Below are 25,699 nucleotides of genomic sequence, written 5' to 3' on the forward strand. Positions count from 1 at the left end.
CTGGATGAAGTGACCTGTGCTTTGAGTGGACCATGACGGCTTCTATCGTGCTTTCTGTTGATAAGTTATGGAATTTATCCATTTTTGGCGGTGCTATGTTATTAGCTGCCTGGAATCCGTCTGGATGTTGCTCAGTCAGTGTTGTTGTGAGCAGTTTAGCAGGAACAGCAAGGGTCTTATTTCTTGATCTTGTGGCGGGTCTAGAGACAGACGACATATTGTAATTGAGCTGTAGCACTGGTAAAGAACAAACAGGAGAGTGGGACCGCACACCTTTGTTAGATTGTTTGTATAATTAACGGAGTTTGAAAGTGTTGGAAATATGTGCTGCCAGATCAATGGTGTTGGCCTCCCTGCGGGAGTCAAGGGAGACCTACAAGAGAGTGGTGAAGAGGTCGGCAAAGCAGATAAGGTGTGCAGCATGCAGGGGTGAAATATTCACTGCCGCAGGACTCGAGGGGCAGAGCCCCGCAGTCTCTCACTCTTCGTAGTTGATTGAATATTCTCAACAGATATGTCGGAGGAAAACTGTGTGTAGCAAAGGTGCGTCGTGAACGGGCTCAAGGGGAGATTCCCCGCAGTCACCCACTCACTCAATTAGGTCAAGAGTGCGCACAGGAGGCACAGGGGACACACTGCAAAGATCGATGAACAGAGTGTATGGGCCGCAGGCGGGATCAAAGGGACAAGCCCTGCAGTCTCCTACTCGCATAAGTCGCACAAAGGTCGTTCTTTCCACACTGGGGAAGAGAGTAAGAGTCTAGAATGGGGCAATCAGTTTACTCGTGTCGCACCAAGCAGTGCTTGTGGCCCAAAGTTAGATTCGCCGTTTTTCATTCCCCCAGTGTACTGGGGAACTTTGCCGCTCATAGGGCTCATAAGGCTCCTTGAAAGGAGATCCGGTGAAGAGATGTATATCTCGAGTTCATACGAGTTAGCACGCCGGAACGCCACAGCGCAACAGAGCCAGAGACAAGAGACTCTCCATGGCTGGGTCAGGGTTATATTGCAATAGGCAGCAAAAGGGGACTGCAGCTCAACGTCAATCTAGGAAGCAGGCAGGCAGACAAGAGACTCTGCACCCTTTTTTATATTGGCACACACACCTGCCCATCGTTCTTTAGTCATTTCATCTTTCAACACTGACGACCAAGTCAACAAGATCTTAGGATCCGGCTCAGTAAACTGTACATCTTGGAGGCCAAGTGATCAGTTCCGACGAGTCGCTTAATGCTGGACTTCAATGCTGAGTCTTCCATTGAAGACATATTTACTGCCTTTCTCAATTTTCTGTAATCTCCATATGAACAATCAGACAGGTTGAATTCAGCCTTTAGATCTCTAAATGTTTTCCAGCCCTGATTCCTAAACATATCTCCAATTTTCTTTACCCCCAGCCGAGAACCACTCCTTCCAAAATATCACCTTTTTTGCAACTTTTATCCTCAGATTCAACCAGATTGAAGAGTCTTCGGTTTTACCAGGATCTGAATTGGTCGTGGTTTCATAAGCCTTCCAGGTTATTCTCAAAAATTCAGTTAGAGCAGAACCATCTTTGCCTTTGTAATTGGTGGTAGAAAGAACAGCCCACGCATCCAAGGGCCCTGTCCTCTCTGCCTCGGCTCGAACTCAATCATCTTCCGCCGATAGAAATGGAAGGATGTCCCTTAGGGTGAACGCCTGATGGTATAGTTCAAAATTTTGAATACTTAATCCACCTCTGTCTTTTTTAAGTTGCAACTTCCAGAGTTGTTACCTAGGAACCTTTCCATTCCAAATGAAGGACTGTAGCATACTGTCAATTTTTCTCCAAATGGACTTCCCTACCGAGTGTAACCATGCCTAAAATATAAGTTATCTTGGGCGTCAAAGTCATTTTTATTGCATTGACCCTGACTCCCATGGATAGATTTAATGAAGACCAGCGATCAAGTTCTTGTTTAATTTTTTGCATACACAGGTCCATATTGACTTTCATGATGTCACTCATATCCTTAGTCAACCAAACACCCAGGTACTACATCTTATCTGCACACCATCGGAAGCCGAAAGACCGCAATACAGCATTATTTATATTGTTTGAGCATGGTAGTGCCTCAGATTTCTGCTAATTGATCTTATAGTTTGAGATCATGCCATAGTCCTCCAGAACCTTCATTAGTTCTGCAATTGAATTTAATAAATTCTATACCACCACCAGCAAATCATCTGCATATAACCAGAGCTTTTGACATGCTGCACCACAGTTAATTCCTACTATTCTGGTTGCAGATCTAATTCTTTCTGCCGAAGGTTCTATACAAATCACAAACATCAGTGGAGACAGTGGACACCCTTGACGAGTTCCACGATGTAATTCAAATTTCTCGGACAATTGACCGTTAGTGTTGATCATTGCAGATGGACCATTATATAAAACCTTCACCTAATCCAAGAATTCCAAACCAAAACCCATCATCTTCATCATATACAACAGGAAGTTCCAGTTCACCCTGTCGAAAGCCTTTTGGGAATCTAGTGAAATGGCAACCAATTCCAGTTTTGATTTCTGACACTCCTCCATGGTCAACAGCAATCTCCTCAAGTTCGTAGTTGACACTCTCCCTTTGACAAAGCCTGCTTGATCAGAATGGTTTAACCCTGGGATGACTTTCTGGAGTCGGGAGGCCAGGATTTTAGACAACACTTTACTACTTTACTGTCCATATTCATTAAACTAATGGGCTGTAAATCCCTGGATCCAACTCTGAATGGTCTGGCTTCAGCAGAAGGGAAATCGTTGCATGGCGTAACAATGGTGGTAGTATGCCCTTTCTTTTACTGTTCCGGAACAAATCTCTCATCAATTCCAAGACCCCTTCTGGCATGACACGATAAAATTCTGAAGGTAAACCATCTGGGCCTGGATATCTTCCAAAATTCAGATTCCAAATTGCTTTACTGACAACCTCAAGAGATATTTCGGAATCCAGGTATAACTTTTCTTCCTCAGACATTTTTTTCAGAACAATTTTCTCAAAGAATGCGGCCATTTTCTCTGTATCAACTTGGTTCGTCTCACTATACAAGTCCTTGTAAACGTTTTTGAACACTTTGTTTAATTCACCTGGATTCCTGGCCACTCCATTATCTTTTCTTATGGCGCATATTGCCCTGGTGGATTTCCTTGTTCTTAGCCTATGAGCCAATAACCTTCCACATTTTTCTCCACCCTCATAGTATTTGCATTTCAATCTGAACAGGGCAAGTTCTGCCTTTTCACTAAGGATCTTATCTAGCTCGTACTTTAATCTCATTAGTTTAATGTGTTTTTCACTATCGAGCTGTCTCATGAGATCCTTTTCTAAAGTAGCCACCGAAGCAGTCAATTCTTTTAAATCTGCTTCCCTTTTCCTTTTTTAATCCCTGACACCTTCATGGCCACTCCACACATCACCCACTTAAATGCCTCCGAGCTAGTTTCAATCCCAACCTCTCCATTCAAGTTTGTACTCGAATACTTGGACGCTTCATCAATCAATCGTTTCTTCAGATCATCATCATTCAGAATTCCCGTTTTGAATCTCCACAAACGTGCCCTTTCTGATGAATAACTCAGTCAAAGAAACAAACTTATTGGAGTGTGATCAGAAATGATTATACTCCCAATTTCACAGCCTTTCACATTCCTTGTTAACAAACCTGAGGTAAGCACGTTGTCAATACAAGAGTATATCTTGTGTGCCTTTGAGTAAAAAGTCTACTCCCTCCCTGTGGGGTTCTCTAATCTCCAAACATCAGATAGTGCAAAATCATCCATTAACATTATCAAAGCCTCTCTATCCTTCTTCCTACCATCTCTGACTACCTGACTATTCCTATCCAGATAGGGGTCAACTACCAGATTAAAATCTCCACCCACCAATAAATTCTCACCGCCCAAATCCAATAGACATTGGCATAGGTCGTTAAAGAATGCATCCCCATTTATGTTAGGTGCATATATGTTACACACAGTGAACACTAAATCGTGTATCTGGACGTTGACCAATAACCATTGCCGTAATTTGTCTGCCTTATAATCTAGGACATCCCCTTCAAAATGAGTATTGAACAGAATAGACACCCCTGTATAGCTTGATGTATACAATGAATGTAAAGCCAGGCCCTGCCAATTTTTCTCAAATGCAAAAGCTTCTTCCTCCATAAAATGATTTTCTTGCAATAAAATCACATCTGCTCTTTATTGTTTTAAATGAGTCAAAACTTTCTTCCTCTTTATGTTATTGTTTAGTCCATTGACGTTCCAAGAGATCAATCGTAAAGCGTCCCTGCTAAGACTGCTTGAATTCATCCTTCCCTATGCAAGTTTTCCTGACAAATTGTTATTTTTCTCAAATTTAATAAAAAACCCAAAAATCAAAGAAACAATAATGAAAATTCTTAAAAACAATAAACAAGAAAATGTAACTAAACTGAACCCAAAACAAACCATAGCACAACGTGGAGCCGCACTGAGAGCTAAAACAAGAATTTAAAAACCCTTATTCACTTACCCATGAGCGAGCTCGCCTCCCTTATCTATTAACTTATTGCAGCAATCGATACTACTAAATTAGCCCTGTCGGTGAAGCTTACTTTAATTTCCCTTCACCTAATAGAAAAGAAAAGAAACATCCTAAGCCCAGAAAACCAATCGCAATTCTTGTGAGTTTGTAGAGCCCAGAAGTTTCATATCTACTCAAATCATTAGTATCACTGTCACCCGACTAGATGGCGGCCTCCCTCACCCTGATGCGCATGTTATTATTGGTGCTGTTCACTTGCTATATTATACCAGCAGGACCTTTCGAATGATTGGCCCATTCGCACTTCTTAAGCTCACACTAATGTTGCTTGGTTTATGACCATAAACCAGGCCAAGTTGCCGGAATTGAGACATTTTGTTCCTGTGTGTTTAAAAATAAAAGTCTATGCACCGCCCTGACAAACATCCCCACAAACCAGACTGCACATGTTTGAGAACTACGTGATCCGTAGAGTGCACAGTAGCCCCCAAGCTTCCTTCACTCGATTTCACTGCTGTCATTGATGTAGTTGTCGCTGGTCCCAGAAGAGTAACATACCTACTTAAATAAGGAGGTTCCATGGCCCCATATGGTGAAGTCTTATTATATGGGATGCACTAGGATGCCATGAGGGCATACCCATAGAGCACTGATATGCTATAGCTTGTTTGCTTGATATATTTGTCTTGGGTGTCCCAAGATGATTAAATGCACACACAATTTCCCGCTTCACGTCCATATCATTATTCATTGGTTTCTATACCAAGACCCCTGTAATGAACCCCACAGCAACAATCACCACATAATCATTCGTTTCCCCCTCGACCCAGATCTATCCTCCCACCTCAAAAATGGCAGCACGTAGTGACTTCACAGAACTGATGTAAATATGAACGCCCTCCCCTCTTTTCATTTCCAATCCATACCTGCGCTTGGTCAAACCGTTGCCACACCTGGCAAGACCCCGTCAGTGAGCCCCCAGAGGTTAACCTCACAACATTCTATGTCAATGCGTCCGAGCTCAGCCATCGGCACAGACCTACCCGGCCACCGTAGTGAGATGTTAACACGCACCGATACGCTTAGTCTCTCCACTGTCATCACGTTACAGCAGCAAAGTGAAAGCAAAGGAAAGGACCTAGATTTTCCTCGCCTTCAAAATACCACAGCCCATATTCAAAGATAAACATTACCTCCACGTCCACTCTTCCTCGTCCCAGTACTTACTTCATGAGGCACCCGCCTCCGACACAGGACCTTCTTCTATTTCTTTAAATCCCTATAACTCCTCCCCCACATCCATGTCACTCAGTTTAAATTTTTCCTGCCTCCGGCAGGTTGGACTTTTTCTTCCCGGTGCGGGGCACTGGGGAGCACCGATTGCTGGCCCCCTGGGGGGGGGCTGTGTGGCGGGGCCCTCGGCTCCCTCAGGTGCGGCACTGCTCCTGGGCCCCCTGCGGGGCTTGGGGTCACAGTTGAGCTGGATTGCCTCGCTCGGTTCTTTGCTGGGCTCCAGACCGCAGCGTGAGCATTGTGTCCCGGGTCCTGCACGGCCCGGGGGAAGGTAAGGAGAGGGGAGGACTGGGCTTGATGTTTTTCCCCTCTCCTCCTGTTTTGGCCATCTTGATTCGACTTGGCAGTATGGGCTAGCCTTCCCTTTTGTTGTGAGGCCTCTCTGCTTCTTGTCGTGGGGTGACAGTGGCAGAGAGTCTTTGGGAGGGCGGGGGCTCTGTTCTGTCGCAAGCATGTCACATACCACCCGCTCCTCAGACACACACAGCACAGGATGCACCGGATGTTAGCTGCATTATCTGGGGGAAGGTAAGGAGAGGGGAGGACTGTGCTTGATATTTTTCCCCTCTCCTGCTGGTGTGGCCATCTTGACTCCTTCAACATGCCGTTTTCCTCGTGCTTTGTGTGCACATCTTTATTGGAAATGATGGCAAGCACTTGGCAGTATGGGCTAAGCCTTCCCTTTTGTTGTGAGGCCTCTCTGCTTCTTGTCGTGGGGTGACTGTGACAGAGTATTTGAAAGTGTGGGGGCTCTGTTCTGTCGCAGGCATGCCACATACCACCCGCTCCTCAGAGACACACGGCCCAGGATGCACCGGATGTCAGCTGCATTCTCTGGGGGAAGGTAAGGAGAGGGGAGGACTGTGCTTGATGTTTTCCCCTCTCTTGCTGGTATGGCCATCTTGACTCCTTTGAAAGGCCGTTACCTCGTGCTCTGTGTACACATCTTTATTGGAAATGATGGCAAGCACTTGGCAGTATGGGCTAGCCTTCCTTTTTTGCTGTGAGGACTCTCTGCTTCTTGTCGTGGGGTGACTGTGACAGAGTATTTGAAAGTGCGGGGCTCTGTTCTGTCACAGACATGTCACATACCACCAGCTCCTCAGACACACACAGCCCAGTATGCACCGGATGTTGGCTGCATTCCTTGCGTGCTGCCTGTGAATACGGCGCAGATTTTGGACACATCTGCAAGCGGCCGGAAGGGTACCGGCCTGGCATAGTCTACACTTCGGGTTCGAGTCTCAGCGGTGCTGACTCGGTCCTTCATCCTTCCTAGACCGATGCATTGGAACGATTTAGAGCATGGGGCTACCAGCTACTGGATACAGGGCTCAAGCCACCTCTCAGTCATGTGGTGTGTTAGTGGTGTGTTTGGGTCTGTGCTAGCTATGGACGCAGACTCCTTGTCCTGTCCTCTTCCTCTAAACTGCGCAAGGGAAAGTCAAAGGAGTTGATTTGCTTTTCCCTTGTCCGGCATGGGATTATGGAAAATGATCATGGAAGTAACGGCCATGCAGGGGGTTCCCAGTGTCTCTTCTTTTAGGCCCTAGGTCCTCCGGTGCTGACGTGTTGCTTTCACGCCTCCTCTCAGACTTGTGGGAAGTGATAGGGCACATGGTGGCACATGTCTGTGCTTAGAGGGGTTCTCAGAGCCCCTGGTGCCGGTGGAGGGGGATGTCACTTCAGTGGGTTTTCCAGTATAGGCATACCTCAGGTAGGGGGTTGCCTTTGATGTCGGCTATCCGGGATGGATTGCTTTGCCCCGCTTTGTGACAGTACTCTGCCCTTTTGACGCCAGCCTGGTGGCTCCTCTGTCGGCTGAGGGGGCCATAGTCTGCTGGACTTCTGGGCTGTCCAGTATCTTCCTTTTGATAGGTCAAATCTTTTTGTGGGCTGACAAGCATGCTGTTATATTGTGGCGCAGGCCTGTTTCAACGTCCTGTGATTTCCCTCTGGTGCAAGTGCAGTGACTGGCGGTTTTCCCTGGCTCCTCGTCTCTATCTTCTCGGAGGTGTATGGGACCGGTGGGGTTCGGCTTCCTGGGTAATGGGATCCTTCTGGAGGGGGTATCAGTTGCCGTTCCTGTCTCCTCCTGTCCAGGTTTGCATGGTTAGGACTTTGGTACCCAGCTCACGGTCCAAGTAGTTGGCCATGGGATCCGTTCTCTCCGAACGGTTGTTGTGGGTTACCGTCTTGCCCGTTCCTCTCCCTGTTCAGGGTCAAGTTTTCTACTTGCGGGTGTTCCTGGTCCCAATGCCTTCTAGGATGTGTCACCTGCTTATGGGTCTCAAGACCCTGCACTGCTTGTCCGGACGTCTGGGGAGAGCATACTCTGGATGTTGTGCAGGGGGGGCGCTTGCTGGCTGTTCTGGGCTGGGTTCTCAGAAGGCAGTATGTCTCGACTCACCTGTTGCTGAAGTTACGGGGCACGTGGCGTCTTGCATGTTTTCCAGTTCCTTGAGCCTGTCTTTGGTTACGTCTCCTGGTGTCTTATACTCTCTCCCACTGGCTCCCGACATCTCGGCTTTCGTAGTTTTGTTTTCAGTGTCCCCAGCGCTGCGAGTGTCCCTGCTATGGTGGCGGGGGGTTTCAGGTCTACAGGCTGAGGTGTGCTTGGTCCTTCCTCCTGTGACCTCTCCTACTACCAACACCAGCAGAAAGGGTATACATTGGGGGTCCTCTCAGCTCAAGGGTTGTGAGATCTGGGGAGAGCCGGTGATCATCCAATTGGCAAGAGTTGTGCCATTGTGCAAGCTCTGGTGTACTTCGAGGAGTTGCTGGACGGTCGGCGGTTTTTGGTCCGATCGGACAATACGACGGCCTTGGCATATGTGAACTGCAAAAGGGGTTCCGGCTGTTCCTTGAATGCTCTGGCAGCGCTGATAGGCACCTGGGAGGAATCTCATCTGGTGTATCTGCTGGCCTCACGGATCAGAAGGGTGGACAATGTTCAAGCGGATCTTCTCAGACGCCGGTTTTCACTCCTCTGCAGAACTGGTCCTGTTGGCCCAGGTCTTTGCGGTGACCTGTGTCAGATTAGGGTCCTTGGTTCTAGACCTGTTTGCATCCCCGGCCTCAGCAGAAGTTCCCCTCTTCTGCTCTCGGTTTCAGGTTGAGGGGATTGGGGGACGGACGCCCTCTCTGTACAGTGGCCTTGGGGTTTTCCTTTATGCCTTTCCGCCTATTACCCTTCTGCCCCGGGTGGTTTGGCGCATCTGAGTGTCCAGGGTGACTGTGTTGTTGTTAGCTCTGTTCTGGTGCCGCCGGAGTTGGATCCCCTCTCTGTTGGAGCTTCGTTCCTAGGAACCTTGGCTGGTTCCGAGGTGGCCGTGTCCCCTTCAAGGGGATCTGCGGTTAGAATTCCACCGGATGCAATGGGCGGTGTGGCTATTGCTCAGTCTAGGTTGATATCTCAGGGGTTCTCAGATCCTGTAGTTGAGTCCAAATGGATGCTCTTAGACCCTCCACTCTGAAGGTGTTAGGCAGACATTGGGGCCATTTCCGAGACTGGTATGGGCAGTCTGGGATCCCTCCCCTGCGTTCTGGCCTCTGCTATCCTTCGGTTCCTCCAGGAGGGGTTTTGACAGGGGCCTGGCAGTTTTTCCAGGCTTCGCTCTCAGCGGGCCTCCATGAAATTCCTTTTGGGGGACTCTGACGGTCACTTGGATGGGGAGGTGTTGGTGGGGAAGTTGATCCAGGGTTTTTCTTCTTCCCTTCCTTGTGCTGATAAAGGGCTTTCCTTTTGGGATCTCCCTCTTGTATTACGGTTCCTTCATGGGCCTCCTTTTGAGCCCATTTCCGAGATTGATATCAAACATCTTACACTGAAATCTGCTTTTCTTATTGCCCTCACTTCTGCCCGTAGGCTTGGGGAGATTGGGGCTCTCTTATGTCACGCTCCTTTCCTGAGGGTGCTGCCAGACTCGGTGGTGCCGGGGTGTGGTCCGAAGTTTCTCCCTTCAGTTGTCTCTCGGGTTTCACACCTCTCAGGGTCTGGTTCTCCCTGACTTCTTTCATGATCCAAGAACGCCTGAGGAGGTGGCTCAGCTTAACATTGATGTCCGGCGGGACGCGTTGGAGTATTTGGCTTGGTTTGCCTTTTCCACCAATCTGATAGTCTTCTGATTGCTTGTGGTCTGGCTGGGGCTGGGCATAACGCATCTGTGGTTTCCATTTTCCGGTGGTTCCGGGTTGTGATCTCTAGGGCCTATGTGGCTTCTGGCCTGCCTGTGCCTGCGCACAATCAGGGGCGGTCTACCAGGGGTTTCGCGGCTTCCTGGCCCGATGTAAGGAGGGTTTTTCTCTGCAAGAGATTTGTATGGCTGCCGCCTTGGCTGGTCTAGGCATTTTCATCAACCGCTATGGGTTGAGTTTCTCCCACTCGGGGGTTGGTTCCTTCGTGGTTGGAGTTTTTGTCTGTGGGGATGTGATTTAAGAGTTATTGTGGGTGTGTTTTGCTGCACTGTTTTTGGCTCTGTCTCATTGGGACCTTTTCCCCGTTGATGCTTTGGTATACCTCATGAAGTAAGTACTGGGACGAGGAAGAGTGGACGTGGAGGTAATGCTCTGATTACTTACCGGTAATCTTCATTACTCCTAGTCCTACTCTTCCTCGTCACAGTACTGACGACCCTCCTCACCCTCCCTGCGGGGAAGGTCCCATGCTCCGGCTTGGTAATATGAAACTGAGTGACATGGATGTGGGGGAGGAGTTATAGGGATTTAAAGAAATAGAAGAAGGTCCTGTGTCGGAGGCGGGTGCCTCATGAAGTAAGTACTGTGACGAGGAAGAGTAGGACTAGGAGTAATGAAGATTACCGGTAAGTAATCAGAGCATTCCAATACATTGAACGGCAACTTTATAAAAACAGTAACATTAAACCAGAACTAATATATCATATATATTATTATAAATTGAACTTAATGAGGGAAATTACTATACTATGTTATTTAAAGAAGAACAAAATTTTCCTAAGGCCCCAACTGAACAAACGCACCCATTCATCCAGACTCACACCTGCACATACAAGTTCCCTAGGGTAGAGCTAACCTAATTACTGGGATTAGGGCTTTTATAATGATAAGTTATTTATATAGTGCCTTAATCCAAAGCGCTTTACAGAGCACATATTTACATACAATATCACCCAACCGAAATTGGTACTCATTTATCGACCTCGGAAGGGTGAAAGGCTGAGTTGGTCTTGCCGGGATTCGAACCTGCGACCTGCAGATCACGCACAGATCGCAGCAGCAAACGCTCAACCCGCTGAGCTATTTTACCAGCTAATCTAAGATCCATTTCTTTGCTTCTTCCAGGTCTTCAGTAGATTTCAAACCAGATGAGAAATATAACTTCAGAACTGCAGGAGTGACCAGGATAGCCTTTATCTCCCTATCTTTTGCCAACTTCTTGACCTCCTGAAAAGATTTCCGTTTCTCCACCAGGTCTTTTGGGTAGTCTGGAAAAATGGCCAGTTTAGAAGTACTGTATGTTGCCTGACCTTTATTCCTGGCTGCTCTAAGAATTTTTTCCTTAGCACTTATTTTGTTGATCACCGTCAACATTTGTCTCGGCTTAGCACTAATTAATTTTCCCACTCTGAAGGCATAGTCCAAGTCATCTGGTGAGAGAATACCTTGGCCATATGAATCTGATACAATTTTGACTATGATATTTTCCAAGTTTCCATCTGCAGTCACCTCCTCAGGAAGACCCATGAGTCTAAGGTTATGGCTCCTGGATTTTAAGTCCAGCAACAAGTTTTTAAGTCTCAGGGCCTCCATGTCCTTTCTCATATCATTATAGGTCCTATAGCTTCCAGAAATCTCAGAAGCAAAGCCAGCTAAGTCTTTTTCCAGTTTTCCAACCCTGTTATCCAGGCTAGCCACCTTACCATTCAAGTCAGCGCTCATCTCTCCCACGTCCTGGGATACTTTAACATCAGCTTGTAAAGGTCTTGGCTGCTCAGAGGCTCCGCCATGTCAGCGTGGGTCTTTTTTGGAGGCAGGGCTTTCAAGGGAATCAATCTTTTTCTTTGAATTCATTATATCCATATAATATCCAAGATCAGGGAGGCAAGGAGCTCTCACTTCAGCCTGCTGCCTGCTCAGCCAGCATTCCGGAATAACAGTCTAAATAATAAAATATAGTGCCTTTGGGACCGAAAATACAGGAGGGGGGGCTGGGATTTTATAGTCCTTCTAAGGGCTAATGGGGAAAAAATGATTATTTTATTTATAAGAGTTGTTCTGTCAGGAAGGCTGATTGCCTTCATTTTGTAAGGACTGGGAAGGAAACCGCAGAATAGGAAGTCGTGCCATGTTCTTTGCTGTTGCTATGGTTATATCTTCACTGCATTGGGTCTAATGCATGCTAATCGGTATTCATTAGAAATGTCCTTTGCCAAGACTGTTAGGATGCTTCTTAATGCTGACCCATTAAGGTTACTCCTTCACCAGATCTGCTCTGATGCTTGTCAATGGGGAGTCAATATGCTTAGTTCGTCACCAGGAGTTCCTTGATGTTTGTCAATGGGGATTCATTAGGGTTAGTCCTTCACTGGGTCTGCTCTGATGCTTGTCAATGGGGAGGGAGTCATTATGGTTAGTCCTTCACCGGGTCTGCCCCGATGCTTGTCAATGGGGAGGAAGTCATTAGGGTTAGTCCTTCACTGGGTCTGCTCTGATGCTTGTCAATGGGGAGGGAGTCATTATGGTTAGTCCTTCACCGGGTCTGCTCTGATGCTTGTCAATGGGGAGGAAGTCATTATGGTTAGTCCTTCACCTGGTCTGCTCTGATGCTTGTCAATGGGGAGGGAGTCATTATGGTTAGTCCTTCACCGGGTCTGCCCCGATGCTTGTCAATGGGGAGGAAGTCATTATGGTTAGTCCTTCACCGGGTCTGCTCCGATGCTTGTCAATGGGGAGGGAGTCATTATGGTTAGTCCTTCACCGGGTCTGCTCCGATGCTTGTCAATGGGGAGGAAGTCATTATGGTTAGTCCTTCACCGGGTCTGCTCTCATGCGTGTCAATGGGGAGGGAGCCATTATGGTTAGTCCTTCACCGGGTCTGCTCTGATGCTCGTCAATGGGGAGTCAATATGCTTAGTTCGTCACCAGGAGTTCCTTTATGTTTGTCAATGGGGATTCATTAGGGTTAGTCCTTCACTGGGTCTGCTCTGATGCTTGTCAATGGGGAGGGAGTCATTATGGTTAGTCCTTCACCGGGTCTGCTCTGATGCTTGTCAATGGGGAGGAAGTCATTATGGTTAGTCCTTCACCTGGTCTGCTCTGATGCTTGTCAATGGGGAGGGAGTCATTATGGTTAGTCCTTCACCGGGTCTGCCCCGATGCTTGTCAATGGGGAGGAAGTCATTATGGTTAGTCCTTCACCGGGTCTGCTCCGATGCTTGTCAATGGGGAGGGAGTCATTATGGTTAGTCCTTCACCGGGTCTGCTCCGATGCTTGTCAATGGGGAGGAAGTCATTATGGTTAGTCCTTCACCGGGTCTGCTCTCATGCGTGTCAATGGGGAGGGAGCCATTATGGTTAGTCCTTCACCGGGTCTGCTCTGATGCTCGTCAATGAGGAGGGAGTCATTATGGTTAGTCCTTCACCGGGTCTGCTCTGATGCTCGTCAATGGGGATGGTGTCATTATGGTTAGTCCTTCACCGGGTCTGCTCTGATGCTCGTCAATGGGGAGGGAGTCATTATGGTTAGTCCTTCACCGGGTCTGCTCTGATGCTCGTCAATGGGGAGGGAGTCATTATGGTTAGTCCTTCACCGGGTCTGCCCCGATGCTTGTCAATGGGGAGGAAGTCATTATGGTTAGTCCTTCACTGGGTCTGCTCTCATGCTTGTCAATGGGGAGGGAGTCATTATGGTTAGTCCTTCACCGGGTCTGCTCTGATGCTTGTCAATGGGAAGGGAGTCATTATGGTTAGTCCTTCACCGGGTCTGCTCTGATGCTCGTCAATGGGGAGGGAGTCATTATGGTTAGTCCTTCACCGGGTCTGCTCTGATGCTCGTCAATGGGGAGGGAGTCATTATGGTTAGTCCTTCACCGGGTCTGCTCTGATGCTCTTAAATGAGGAGGGAGTCATTATGGTTAGTCCTTCACCAGGTCTGCTCTGATGCTTGCCAATGGGGAGGGTGTCATTATGGTTAGTCCTTCACCGGGTCTGCTCTGATGCTCGTCTTAAATCATTTATCTTTAATTGGGTAAATCATAGTCGGACATCCATCTCAGGAAGCCATGGGGAGTAACTGACTGAGTGATTGTTTAGTGTGTACATACCCCGAGGGACATCTCGTTACTGAGATTATTGTTTGAATCTCAATGGAATGTGTCGGCTCCTGTGATTGGTTTTCATAAAAGCACAACTTGCTCCCTTGGATCTGGACTGGAAGTTGATCTGAAAGAAAGGAAAGACAATCTGTGTTGCTATACCAGCAGCAATAGATTCCAGGCAAAAGCGTGCAGTCTTGTGAAAGTATTGTGATTGCAGAACAGTCCTAGATCCTCAATACAGACAGAAGAGGCAGGGCGGCAGAAAACCCAATACACAGAACACAGCCTTGGCCGCAGACAAGGCATCCAATCGCCAACACAGAAAGAAGAGACATGACAACAGAAAATGGCACACAACGCAATATCCAGAGCAAAGACGAGGCCACAGAAAAGGCACCCAACACACAAACATTATCTCCTGAAAGAAGAAGCAGCGTTTTTACAGATGTCGTAGCCATTCTATGCACGCATCCAAATCCTGAAGCAGTCTGGATTTTTAGGGTTCAAGGCTGCAAACAGTAAAGTGGGATGCGTGCAGTGATTCAAGCATACAGCCCTTTTTCACAGTCATATTTGTGAAGTATAAAGATCTGTGGTCACAAATCCCTTTGATTTTATGCAAAGCAGTCAGAAATCCCTATTGGTGCTATTTGTGCCCAGCCACCTTCTTTCAAAAAAAGTACAATAGGAGAGTACACGAATATCTTGGAATGAAAAACTTCGATCAGAGAGAGAAAAGAGAGAGAAAGAGAGAGAGGGCTGGAACGGGAGAACGTGTGAGGGCTAGATCAGTGTATGATACAGAGAACAGGTAGTTAACACAGCAAATCCAGATAGCCCCAATACACACATCAGGGGTATCGCCACAGAAAAAGCGCTCGTATGCGAAATGCACAGCAGGGGCACTACAACAGAGAAGACTACCAACCCCAATACACAGAGAAGCGACATTACCACAGAAAAGCCTGCAGCCTTCAAAACACAGAATGGGAAAAGGGGCACACAAAGGTCAACCTACCTCACTACACAGATTAGAGTCACGACCAAGAAAACGTAATCTGCACACAAGCATCCAAGGACAGCAAGGACATTACCAGAGAAAAGGCTCCCAACCCCAGTACACACAGCAGAAACATGACCACAGAAATGTCACTCTGTTCCAAAAAGAGAGCAGAGATGATTGCATAAAAATGCTCCCAGCCCCAATACACACAGAAACGACATTACCACAGAAAAGGCTGCAGCCGTCAAAACACAGAATGGAAACAGGAGCACAGAAAGATCAACCAACCTCACTACACAGATCAGATTCACGACCAAGAAAAGGTTACCTGCACACAAGGCATCCAAGGACAGTAAGGACGTTACCACAGAAAAGGCTCCCAACCCCAATACACACGGAAGCGACAATACCACAGAAAAGGCTGCAGCTGCCAAAACACAGAATGGAAACAGAGCACAGAAAGGTCAACCAACCTCATTACACAGATTATAGAGTCACGACCAAGACAACCTAATCTGCACACAAGCATCAAAGGACATTACCACACACAAGACTCCCAACCGCAATACACACAGAAGCGACATTACCACAGAAAAGGCTGCAGCCGCCAAAACACAGAATGGAAACAGGAGCACAGAAAGTTCAACCAACCTCACTACACAGATCAGATTCACGACCAAGAAAAGGTTACCTGCACACAAGGCATCCAAGGACAGTAATGACGTTACCACAGAAAAGGCTCCCAACCCCAATACACACGGAAGCGACAATACCACAGAAAAGGCTGCAGCTGCCAAAACACAGAATGGAAACAGAGCACAGAAAGGTCAACCAACCTCATTACACAGATTATAGAGTCACGACCAAGACAACCTAATCTGCACACAAGCATCAAAGGACATTACCACACACAAGACTCCCAACCGCAATACACACAGAAGCGACATTACCACAGAAAAGGCTGCAGCCGCCAAAACACAGAATGGAAACAGGAGCACAGAAAGTTCAACCAACCTCACTACACAGATCAGATTCACGACCAAGAAAAGGTTACCTGCACACAAGGCATCCAAGGACAGTAATGACGTTACCACAGAAAAGGCTCCCAACCCCAATACACACGGAAGCGACAATACCACAGAAAAGGCTGCAGCTGCCAAAACACAGAATGGAAACAGAGCACAGAAAGGTCAACCAACCTCATTACACAGATTATAGAGTCACGACCAAGACAACCTAATCTGCACACAAGCATCAAAGGACATTACCACATACAAGACTCCCAACCGCAATACACACAGAAGCGACATTACCACAGAAAAGGCTGCAGCCGCCAAAACACAGAATGGAAACAGGAGCACAGAAAGTTCAACCAACCTCACTACACAGATCAGATTCACGACCAAGAAAACGTAACCTGCACAAAAGGCATCCAATCCTTACATATCCAGCAAGGACATTACCACAGAAACGACTCCCAACCCCAATACACACAGTAGGGACATTAACAAAAGAAAGTAAGATACCTACTGTAAAAAAGGCACCCATTACACAGAGCAGGCACTGACCGCAGAAAATTAAAGAAAGCCCAATACAGAGGGGGGACTTGATCTTATAAATAGGCAAAAAACAATAATACAAAGAGCAGAGATGTGGCCCTCAGACACGGACCACTAAACAGAAAAACAGAGACTAGGTATTAAATGACGAAACTGCTCGAAGCCGGGCCAGAAAAATAACCTCCAGAAAATGCACTAATAACGTATTGGCATTATGAGGCTTGACTTGGGTCTTCATGCGTTTGCCATCATGGCCAAAGTGGAGGCCACCTATTATCCTGTGCGCTTACGGAGGTACAAACAATCGCATAGGGACCCAGGGCTACTTACGGACCCAGGGCTACTTACGGAGGGAGGTCCAATCGCATAAGGACCTAGGGCTACTTAAGGAGAGAGGTCCAATCGCATAGGGACCTAGGGCTACTTACGGAGAGAGGTCCAATCGCATAGGGACCTAGGGCTACTTACGGAGAGAGGTCCAATCGCATAGGGACCTAGGGCTACTTACGGAGAGAGGTCCAATCGCATAGGGACCTAGGGCTACTTACGGAGAGAGGTCCAATCGCATAGGGACCTAGGGCTACTTACGGAGAGAGGCCCAATCGCATAGGGACCTAGGGCTACTTACGGAGAGAGGTCCAATCGCATAGGGACCTAGGGCTACTTACGGAGAGAGGTCCAATCGCATAGGGACCTAGGGCTACTTACGGAGAGAGGTCCAATCGCATAGGGACCTAGGGCTACTTACGGAGAGAGGCCCAATCACATAGGGACCTAGGGATACTTACGGAGAGAGGCCCAATCGCATAGGGACCTAGGGCTACTTACGGAGAGAGGTCCAATCGCATAGGGACCTAGGGCTACTTACGGAGAGAGGTCCAATCGCATAGGGACCTAGGGCTACTTACGGAGAGAGTCCCAATCGCATAGGGACCTAGGGCTACTTACGGAGAGAGGCCCAATCGCATAGGGACCCAGAGCTACTTATCGGTTAAGGAGAAACCTAATAACATAGCATGGTCCCACTATACACAATCACCAGGAAGAGAAGGACTTCTTGGCTTATTAAAATTAGGGGACATTAATGAAGCAAGAATAGCTATGGCGGCAGGCTTGATCAACCGGTTAGGGCCCAGGGCCCCATCGCCGGGCAATGGTGCCATCACCGGCCAAACAATCCCACCACTGCACTGTGGGTATTATTGCAATTAGCACCCCAGGCCCAACCTCAGAGATGGGAAGAGTATGTAAACATAAATCCACGGAAATGGTGTGGGGCATGGAATATATGGGCCCCTGTGGAAATGGAAACAGGGCCCGGACAGGAGCCAGTCTTCCAATTCCATGGCACGTGGAGGAGGTGGAGCCATGGCTGGAAAGGAGGACGGCCATCTGGAAGTCGAAGTAAGGAAGGGCCACTTACTCGTCCCCCATTGCCTGGGCGACATGGGGGGCCTTGAGCAGGCAGACCAATGCAGGGGCGTGCATGGAGCACACAGCTTGCTCAGAACACAGGCTTGGATCATTAGCTTCAGCCGATGGGCTCCATGTACTGCTGCACGTATTGCTTTATGCATTCACCCTGCTGGCCGAAGGATGTGCCCTTTGGGATCTGTTGTAAATACTGATGTTACATTAAGCACTGTGAAAGGTGTCCACCGTTGCCATCTGCCACTGCCCCTCACATAACCCCCAGAGGTCTGCCACCTTTGGCTCTCCATATGTTTTAGACTACAACTCCCATCAGCCTCCACCAGCATAGTCCACAGTGAGGAATCATGGGGCTCCCAAGACCAACGCCTCTGGTGATCGGCAGGTTCCAGACCCCAGCATACACCGATCCTTCCCAAATGGCAGTCAAAGGTGTCTTTGGTTTATTGGCAGGCTAATCTGCTGCCAGCTCTCTTTGGGGGAAGGGCACCTGCTTTTGGTGGCCAGGACCAATGCAACCGAGGAAAACTGTGCCTACAGTGTAGAACAGGCCCTTAGTTGGGTAACCCCTACGGGCTTTGCAGAAAACAGCTATAATTAAACAGAAATACCTCAAACACATCCTTGCTGAATGCCACTACATGCTGTCCCCCTGGACCCAGTCAAGCGTGTCTAGTCCTCGTGTGCACCAATTGCACCAAATGCAGGAAGGATAATGGAGCACACAGATGAGACAACTTTCACCAGTGTTGGCCGGTGCACACTATCAAAAGCGGACTTGAAATCAAAAGGCAGCATCTTAAATGAAAGCGTGGCCCATTGGCTCTAGACCCTGCACCAACAAACCAAGTGGTAACAGTGATCCAAGACGGACATGGTTTCTTAAAGCCCACCCATTGTATGGCCAGAACCATGGCTGGTGCCAGGATCTGGCCATCTATACAGCGTTCTGCCACCCTTCTAGCTTACAATGGACCCTGATTTGAGCAAAGACTGCACTTCCTGGATCCTTTTGCTGGTGGCGCCGCAAGTGTTTTGGTTTTGGCACTTGTAGGTGGTGCAAAGCACTGCCATAATGGTAAAGCCATTGCGACAGAGAAAAGGCAAAGAGGTGGGGTTTCGGAAAACAGAGGGTCTGGTAGTCATGGCAACTGTCAGTGATCTACAGATGCAAAGGATATGAACCATTTATTTAAACCAGTGATTGTGGGCTTTACGTGGTTTTTACAAGTGGGGATTTAGGTTTAATTATCATATCAGCAAATTAATCTGAATTTGTTATGTGCTCAGCCTCCCCTGTGTGCCTTCAGTTGCTACGTTCATGGCAGGGAGAGGCAGAGCTCCTTTCAGCCACAGTGGCTGCAGTTATACATACGTTGTGAGAATATCTGTAGGTTGCATGTACAAATGAAGCCTTTAGTTGTTGTCATAGTGTTGATCACAATGTGATTTCATATGAAGACATCTGTATGTAGTTGTTTTCCAATGAAATACGTTGTGAGGACATCTGCAGGTTGTATTTCATTGGAGAGGTGCAGTACCACTGACAGCATACAGATGTCCTCATATGAAAGACTTATACGAGACTTGTTTATGCCTCAAGTCCAGGGATCGTATCTCTCCAGCTCTGAAATCTCTTCACTGGCTCCCTGTGTCTGCAAGGATCAACTTCAAGACCCTCTGCATCATCCACAAGGCTTTCTGGGGGCTGGGACTGTTCTACCTCCGAATTTCTCTGCGTAAACATCTTCCTTCTCTAGCTCTCTGATCATCCACCTCCAACTCTTTGAGGGTCAGACGCTTCTCCAAGCAGAGAGTTGAGGGCAGATCTATCTCCTCGGCTGGGGCCTACCTCTGGAACAGCCTCACTGCCTCTCCCAAACTTGAGCAGAACCACCTCCAGTTCCGGAAGCAACTCAAGACCTTCATTTTCGCTTCTGCTTTCTTCATCTTCCCTGCTGATGCATCTGACTGCTCTGCGCACTGGTCACCCTCTGAGTTCGGGCCCAGGCTCCTGCATGTCCAGTTGCCGTAGCACTGCCTCTGGGATCCCCTGCACTTAAGGGTCTATATTTGCAACCCTACAGTCCCTTCTCTCTGCACTTATGAGCCACCCGCTGGCTGCACTTGGGAGTTTACTGCACCTCTTCCTTCCCCTCCCCCTGGCACTTCTCCCCTTCCCTCTTCCCCGCACTTGCATGATCTGAATGACACAAGGCCTAGTAAGATTGTTATTTAGTCCTCCCTTTGTTTCCCCCTCTTTGTCTTGTTGCACCTCGAAACACTTGTGTACAGGCGCGTTATAAATGCCACATCATATCATAAACAAAGGTGCTACAGCATAGGAACATATTAACGGGAGATGTTAAATTGGTACTGTCCTGATGAGGGCCAGCAAACTAAGAAAAGGAGCACACAATTGAGCGCCTCTTAGAGAGGACGAAACACACTGTGTCGGCGACATCTATTATGATAATAGCCCTAAATTAGTGGCTGATTGTCTATAGCATAGACTGAAATAATAAATCATACGAAAGCGATGAAGGAAGTAGGACCAAATCAAATACACCCCGAAAAAAACAATTGCGAATAGGCGTTGATCCACGAGAGATAAGTTATGTCTTGTGTCCTATGTTATTGTGGGATTTGTGTAATGGTATAAGTTTGAATGTAGAAATATGTTTAGAATTGCACAGATGTCCATGAGGAAATGGATAAGTCTCTTTTATCAAAATCCTCTGGCAAGGGTAAAAATTGGTAGGGAGGTTTCGCCTAAATGGCAGCTGCAAAGGGGCACACGGCAGGGATGCCCCTTATCTCCTATACTCTGCGCCCTTACATTGGAACACCCGCCACATTTTTAGACCAATTTATCGATGCAGGAACAACGGTAGACGGCCTAACCCATGTAATATCCTTGTATGTGGATGACGTTCTCCTCTATGTCCACAATCCAAGACTGCACATCCCGTGGATGCTCGACCGGATGGTCCGCATAGGCAGGTTGTCTGGATTCCGAATTAATATGGTGAAATCGGTAGCCTTCCAGTTGGGCACCCTTAAAGGAGAACCCTGAGAGGAGTTGCCAGATGTGGCTACACGGTGGGAAACGTTCTCCTTCAGGTACTTGGGGACACAGGTGCATTATCAAATAGCAGACACATTTCAGCACAATGTGGGCAGGGCGCTGACAGCTCTAGAGGACAGGATATGGTTTCGGGAGGAACTGCCCCCATCTTTTATGGGGAAAATAGCGATTTACAAAATGGTTATCCTACCTAGATTCATATATCTATTCTCTAACATACCATACTTAATCAGTCCCCCCTTTTTAAAGCTCGAGGTAGCAACATTTCAGAACTATTGTGGGACGCGGAGCGAAGCAGAGTGTCCCTGATGACGCTCCAGAGGAAACATCCCTATGGAGGTCTTGCCCTCACCGACTTTGAGCTATATCATATAGCTTCTCAATTTCAACACGCAGCTAGATGGGACGCCGTGGATGATGGGATAGATAGGTCAATCATTTGGAAACACTCTGGGGAGAAAGTTTGATGGTATCAGGCAACTTACATCTCACGGGCAGTCCGGCAGGTCTGGAAAAGGGTATGCAGTACATTAAATCTGGGTGCAGGTTATAGACCTGACATGCCTCTTATTTATATATTTATTTATTTATTTATTTGTTTATTTATGTATTTATTTATTTATTGAGCATTTGTAAGGCGTTTATACATCAAGTAAATGGTGTTTCAAAGCACCCACCGGGCAACAGGGAGGAAACATGGGAATGAAAATCAAATACGACAATGAAAGATAGAGATGGACCTACTAGGCCTTGTGAGCATTCAGAAGGTGCAAGTGCAGAGAGAGAGAAGGGATGAGGGAGTGGGGGTAAGTGCTAGGTGTACCAAAAAGGGAAGTGCTAGTAGGCAGCTGTTAAGTGACTTAGTGTGAGTGGTCAGCTGCCAATAAATAAGTGCAGGCCTGTGGTGGCATAGGCCAGTGGGTGCTAAAGCAAGTGATGGGGGCGGGCGGAGGCTTAAGGCGATTGGGTTGGGAGGCCAGGACCCAGGAGGACACATAAGGGCCCTGGTCACCAATCTCAGCAGCTGTGGGGGTTTAGCAGGGGAGCGAGGAAGGGAAGGAGGAGGAGGAGAAAAGGAAGATCTTTAGGAGCTTCCAGAATGTGAGGAGATCCTGCTCAAGATTAAGAGGAATGGGGAGGCTGTTCCATAGGAGGGAGCCTGCAGAGGAAAGAGATCGGCCACCAGCTTGCTGTTTACCAAATCAATTGACACGCTGAAAGTTGGTGCCGGAGCAATGTGAAGATCTGGAGGAAGAGTCTTTAGTGAGAGTCAGTTGTAGATAGCGTGGTCCCCGGCCCCAGACAGCCTTATGGATGATGCAGAGGGATTTGAATTTGATCCTGCAACCCGGAGCTAGTGGAGAGGTTTTAGGGTTGGAGAGATGCGGTCCCTGGGCTAGAGGCCAAGAATACATCTCTCAGCCCTATTCTGGATTAGGTGGAGGGGTCGTAGAGAAGAAGAGGGTAGAATAAGGGAGAGGCCATTGCAGTAGTCTAGCCTGGAGAGAATCCGAGTTCTGGAGACGTTAAGCTTCTGGGGGAATGTGAGGAAAGTAAGAATCCCTTTGAGGAGGTGGAGTTGAAAGTGGGCTTTCTTGGCAAGGCTCTGAATGTGAGGGAGGAAGGAAAGAGAAGAATCGAAGATGACTCCAAGGTTTCTGGCTTCAGATGAAGGTGAAGGGGGGAGAGCCCATAGAAGATGGCCAGAGTAAGGGGAAGAAAGCGGGAGCAGGAGTCCCAATTGGAAGGATCTCATTCTTGCTGGCATTGAGGCAGAGATCATTGGAGGTACACCATGACTGTATGGCAGATAGGCAGTCTGGAATGATGGAGGAAGTAAGGAGAGGATCAGAAGGAAGTTTGAAGAAGAGTTGTGTGTCATCTGTATAACACTGGAAGTTGGGAAGGAGGAAATGAGGTGTAAAAGCAGAGCAAGATGGGTGTTGAAGAGCCAGGGAGAAAGGTTGGAGCCCAGGGGGACCCTGCAGGTGGAAATGGAGGTGGGGGAGGAGAAAGAGCCCAGATTAACCTGGGACACATGATCATTGAGGAAGGAGGTCAGCCAGTACAGTGTCCGCTCCGAGATACCTAGGGTAGCATAGAGCCTTTTTATGAGGATGGAGTGGTTGACTGTATCAAATGCAGAGGAGATATCAAGTAGAATGAGAACAGCTGTAGAGTTGGAGTCAAGAGATACGAGTAGTTCCTCACAGATGTTCAGAAGAGCAGTTTCCATGCCTCTGGATGCTCGGAATCCAGATTGATGGTCGTGTAAGCAACCAACAAGTTCAGTGTGCTGGGACGGTTCGGCGAAGACCAGCTCCTCCAAGAGTTTCCCAAGGAAGGGGGTGATAGAGATGGGGCGGGAGATGGCTGGACAAGATGGGTCTGCAGAAGGTTTTTTCAGGAGTGGGGCGCACTAGGGAATGCTTGAGGGGGGAGGATCCTACTATACAAGAATTATAAGGGACATAGGTGCAGTCAGATCTTCCCAAGTGGGAGACTTGTTTGAAGGGGGAGCGTTGCTGCCCTTCATGGAAGGGGCGCAAACATTACAGATACCTGAGGGACAATTCTTAAATTTTGCTCAGATAACTAAGGCCCTGGCAGGCAAATGGTACTCCATTCTATATGAGCCTCTCATCACACCAGTCCTACAAATGTATTAGCCATGGGAGCGGAACCACACACAATCATAAGGCTATATACCACATTACAGGATAGTGAGACACTGCCCACCTGAAAGTAAAAGAAAAATGGGAACGGGATATGGGGGAGGCACTAGCGGAGAGAACATGTACTAAGATATGCTAAAAAATGAGTACGATGTCAAGGAATGCACACTTCAACCTAATTCAATTCAATATTGTCCACAGAGTCTACATAACTCCCCAGGAGTTACACATGATAAAATAAACTATCGTACACCGCTGCCCGAGATGCAATGGGGAGTCCGTTGGGTTCTGGCATATGGTCTAAGAATCTGCACCCGGTCTGAGCGGTTTATCACACCCTTGTTATTATCTAAATTGTTTGAAATAACTACTTTTGCTACAGGTTTTGATATGGTGGCCAAGCAACGGCCTATGCTAGTAGAAGGCTCAAGCCCAAGGCCATTAAACCAATATGAATAACATGACAACCTAACTGGCAGTATGCGCCACTAGCACAATGCATCTTCTAGGATTATGAGTACAAATTTATTACTCTTGAAAGACTGTTTTTATTCAAATATACACATTGTGCTTGACCAGCCAACACATGTTTCAACCTTTCAAAGGTCTTCCTCAGGGAAATTTCCTAGTAATTATCGCACCGTAATCTCCTATCTGCAAAACGGTTACATGTGATTTTAACAAATCCAAAATAACTAATTCCATTACAACTAATACCATAATAACGAATTTCAAAATAACAAATTCCTTGTTCTAGATACTGTTCCCCATCTCCAAAACCACTATTCCCACTCCCCTTTTTTAGTTTTTCATTATTTTAGAATTCGTTATTTTCCGTTCGTTGTAAAGGCATTAGTTATTTTGTGATTTGTTATAATCACTGCATACCCTGCAAAACAGTTATTTGTTGTTTTATTTACTCAGAGCTGGTATATGACCCTTTTTTTAATAGTATTCTTGGTTAATTTTTCTGTGCTCATCAATCTATATAAACTTGACCATAGTCTTCATCCAATGCAGTCTCTCAAATGAGTTCTGCTTGAGGTTACTCTCTAATCTTTTATATCTTCATGTATGCTCTTGTTTCAGGCAATTTCCTGATAGTAGCAAGATTTATTTATCTCAAGGCCGTTCTGATACAGCCATGGATACCCAACTAATTGGGTTAACTGATCGTCATTCCTTTTTCTGCTCCTTAAACGCGGCGTTCCACGTGGCTTATTGCCAATAAGGTTATCATGTTATTCATATGGTCTGGGAATGCCAGACAATAGAATGCTAATGGCAGGCAGCGATAAGCAGGGTTGACAACCTACTGGGTAGAAAACTGGACCGCACTCCTAAGATTTCTCTATTGGGAGTGCTCTTCCGGGAAGAAAAGAGAAGACACACAAACAAAACAGTCGCCTTCCTACTGGTGTTAGCGAGGCATTGCATGGCCATCTCTTGGAAGTACCCCAAGGGCCTTCCCTTTGTGTCAATGGCCCCAGGATTTATAAAAGTGGATGGGGGCGGAGACAGTAATGCATGAACAGGGAAAGAGTGAGGAATCGACTGCGGGACGTTATTAAGAGGAATACCTGTCAAGTTGTTTTCTGTTAAACTGCAAAAATCAATAAACAAACATTGGAAGAGAAATGGCACACATGTCTTTTTTGTGAAGCGCCGTACAAACTGCAAAATGTGTGAGTTGTGTCTAAGTATTTTTATTAACCATAAAGATGTCCGGTCCTACATTCAACACTGTTCGAGTATATACTGTGAAAAAGGTTTTATAATCATCTAAACAAATAAAAGACTGTTTCA

The 25,699-nt window shown here is 47.2% G+C and overlaps 1 protein-coding gene across 3 annotated transcripts in view; it reads right to left on the minus strand.

The window, feature by feature from the left end:
* Positions 1-25,699, minus strand: part of LOC138480733 (arf-GAP with Rho-GAP domain, ANK repeat and PH domain-containing protein 1-like) — a 691,830-nt gene that overhangs the window by 143,500 nt on the left and 522,631 nt on the right. For all 3 annotated transcript variants that reach the window (XR_011274121.1, XM_069612452.1, XM_069612453.1), the window contains one exon: positions 14,144-14,261. Coding sequence is in view for 2 of the 3 variants with exons in the window: in XM_069612452.1 (XP_069468553.1) it covers positions 14,144-14,261 (118 nt within the window). In the remaining variant the exon portion in view is untranslated. The remainder of the gene's footprint in view (positions 1-14,143; positions 14,262-25,699) is intronic.

This window comes from Ambystoma mexicanum, chromosome 5p (genome assembly GCF_040938575.1).
Source record: "Ambystoma mexicanum isolate Mex_15411 chromosome 5p, UKY_AmexF1_1, whole genome shotgun sequence".
Classification (NCBI taxonomy): Eukaryota; Metazoa; Chordata; class Amphibia; order Caudata; family Ambystomatidae; genus Ambystoma; species Ambystoma mexicanum.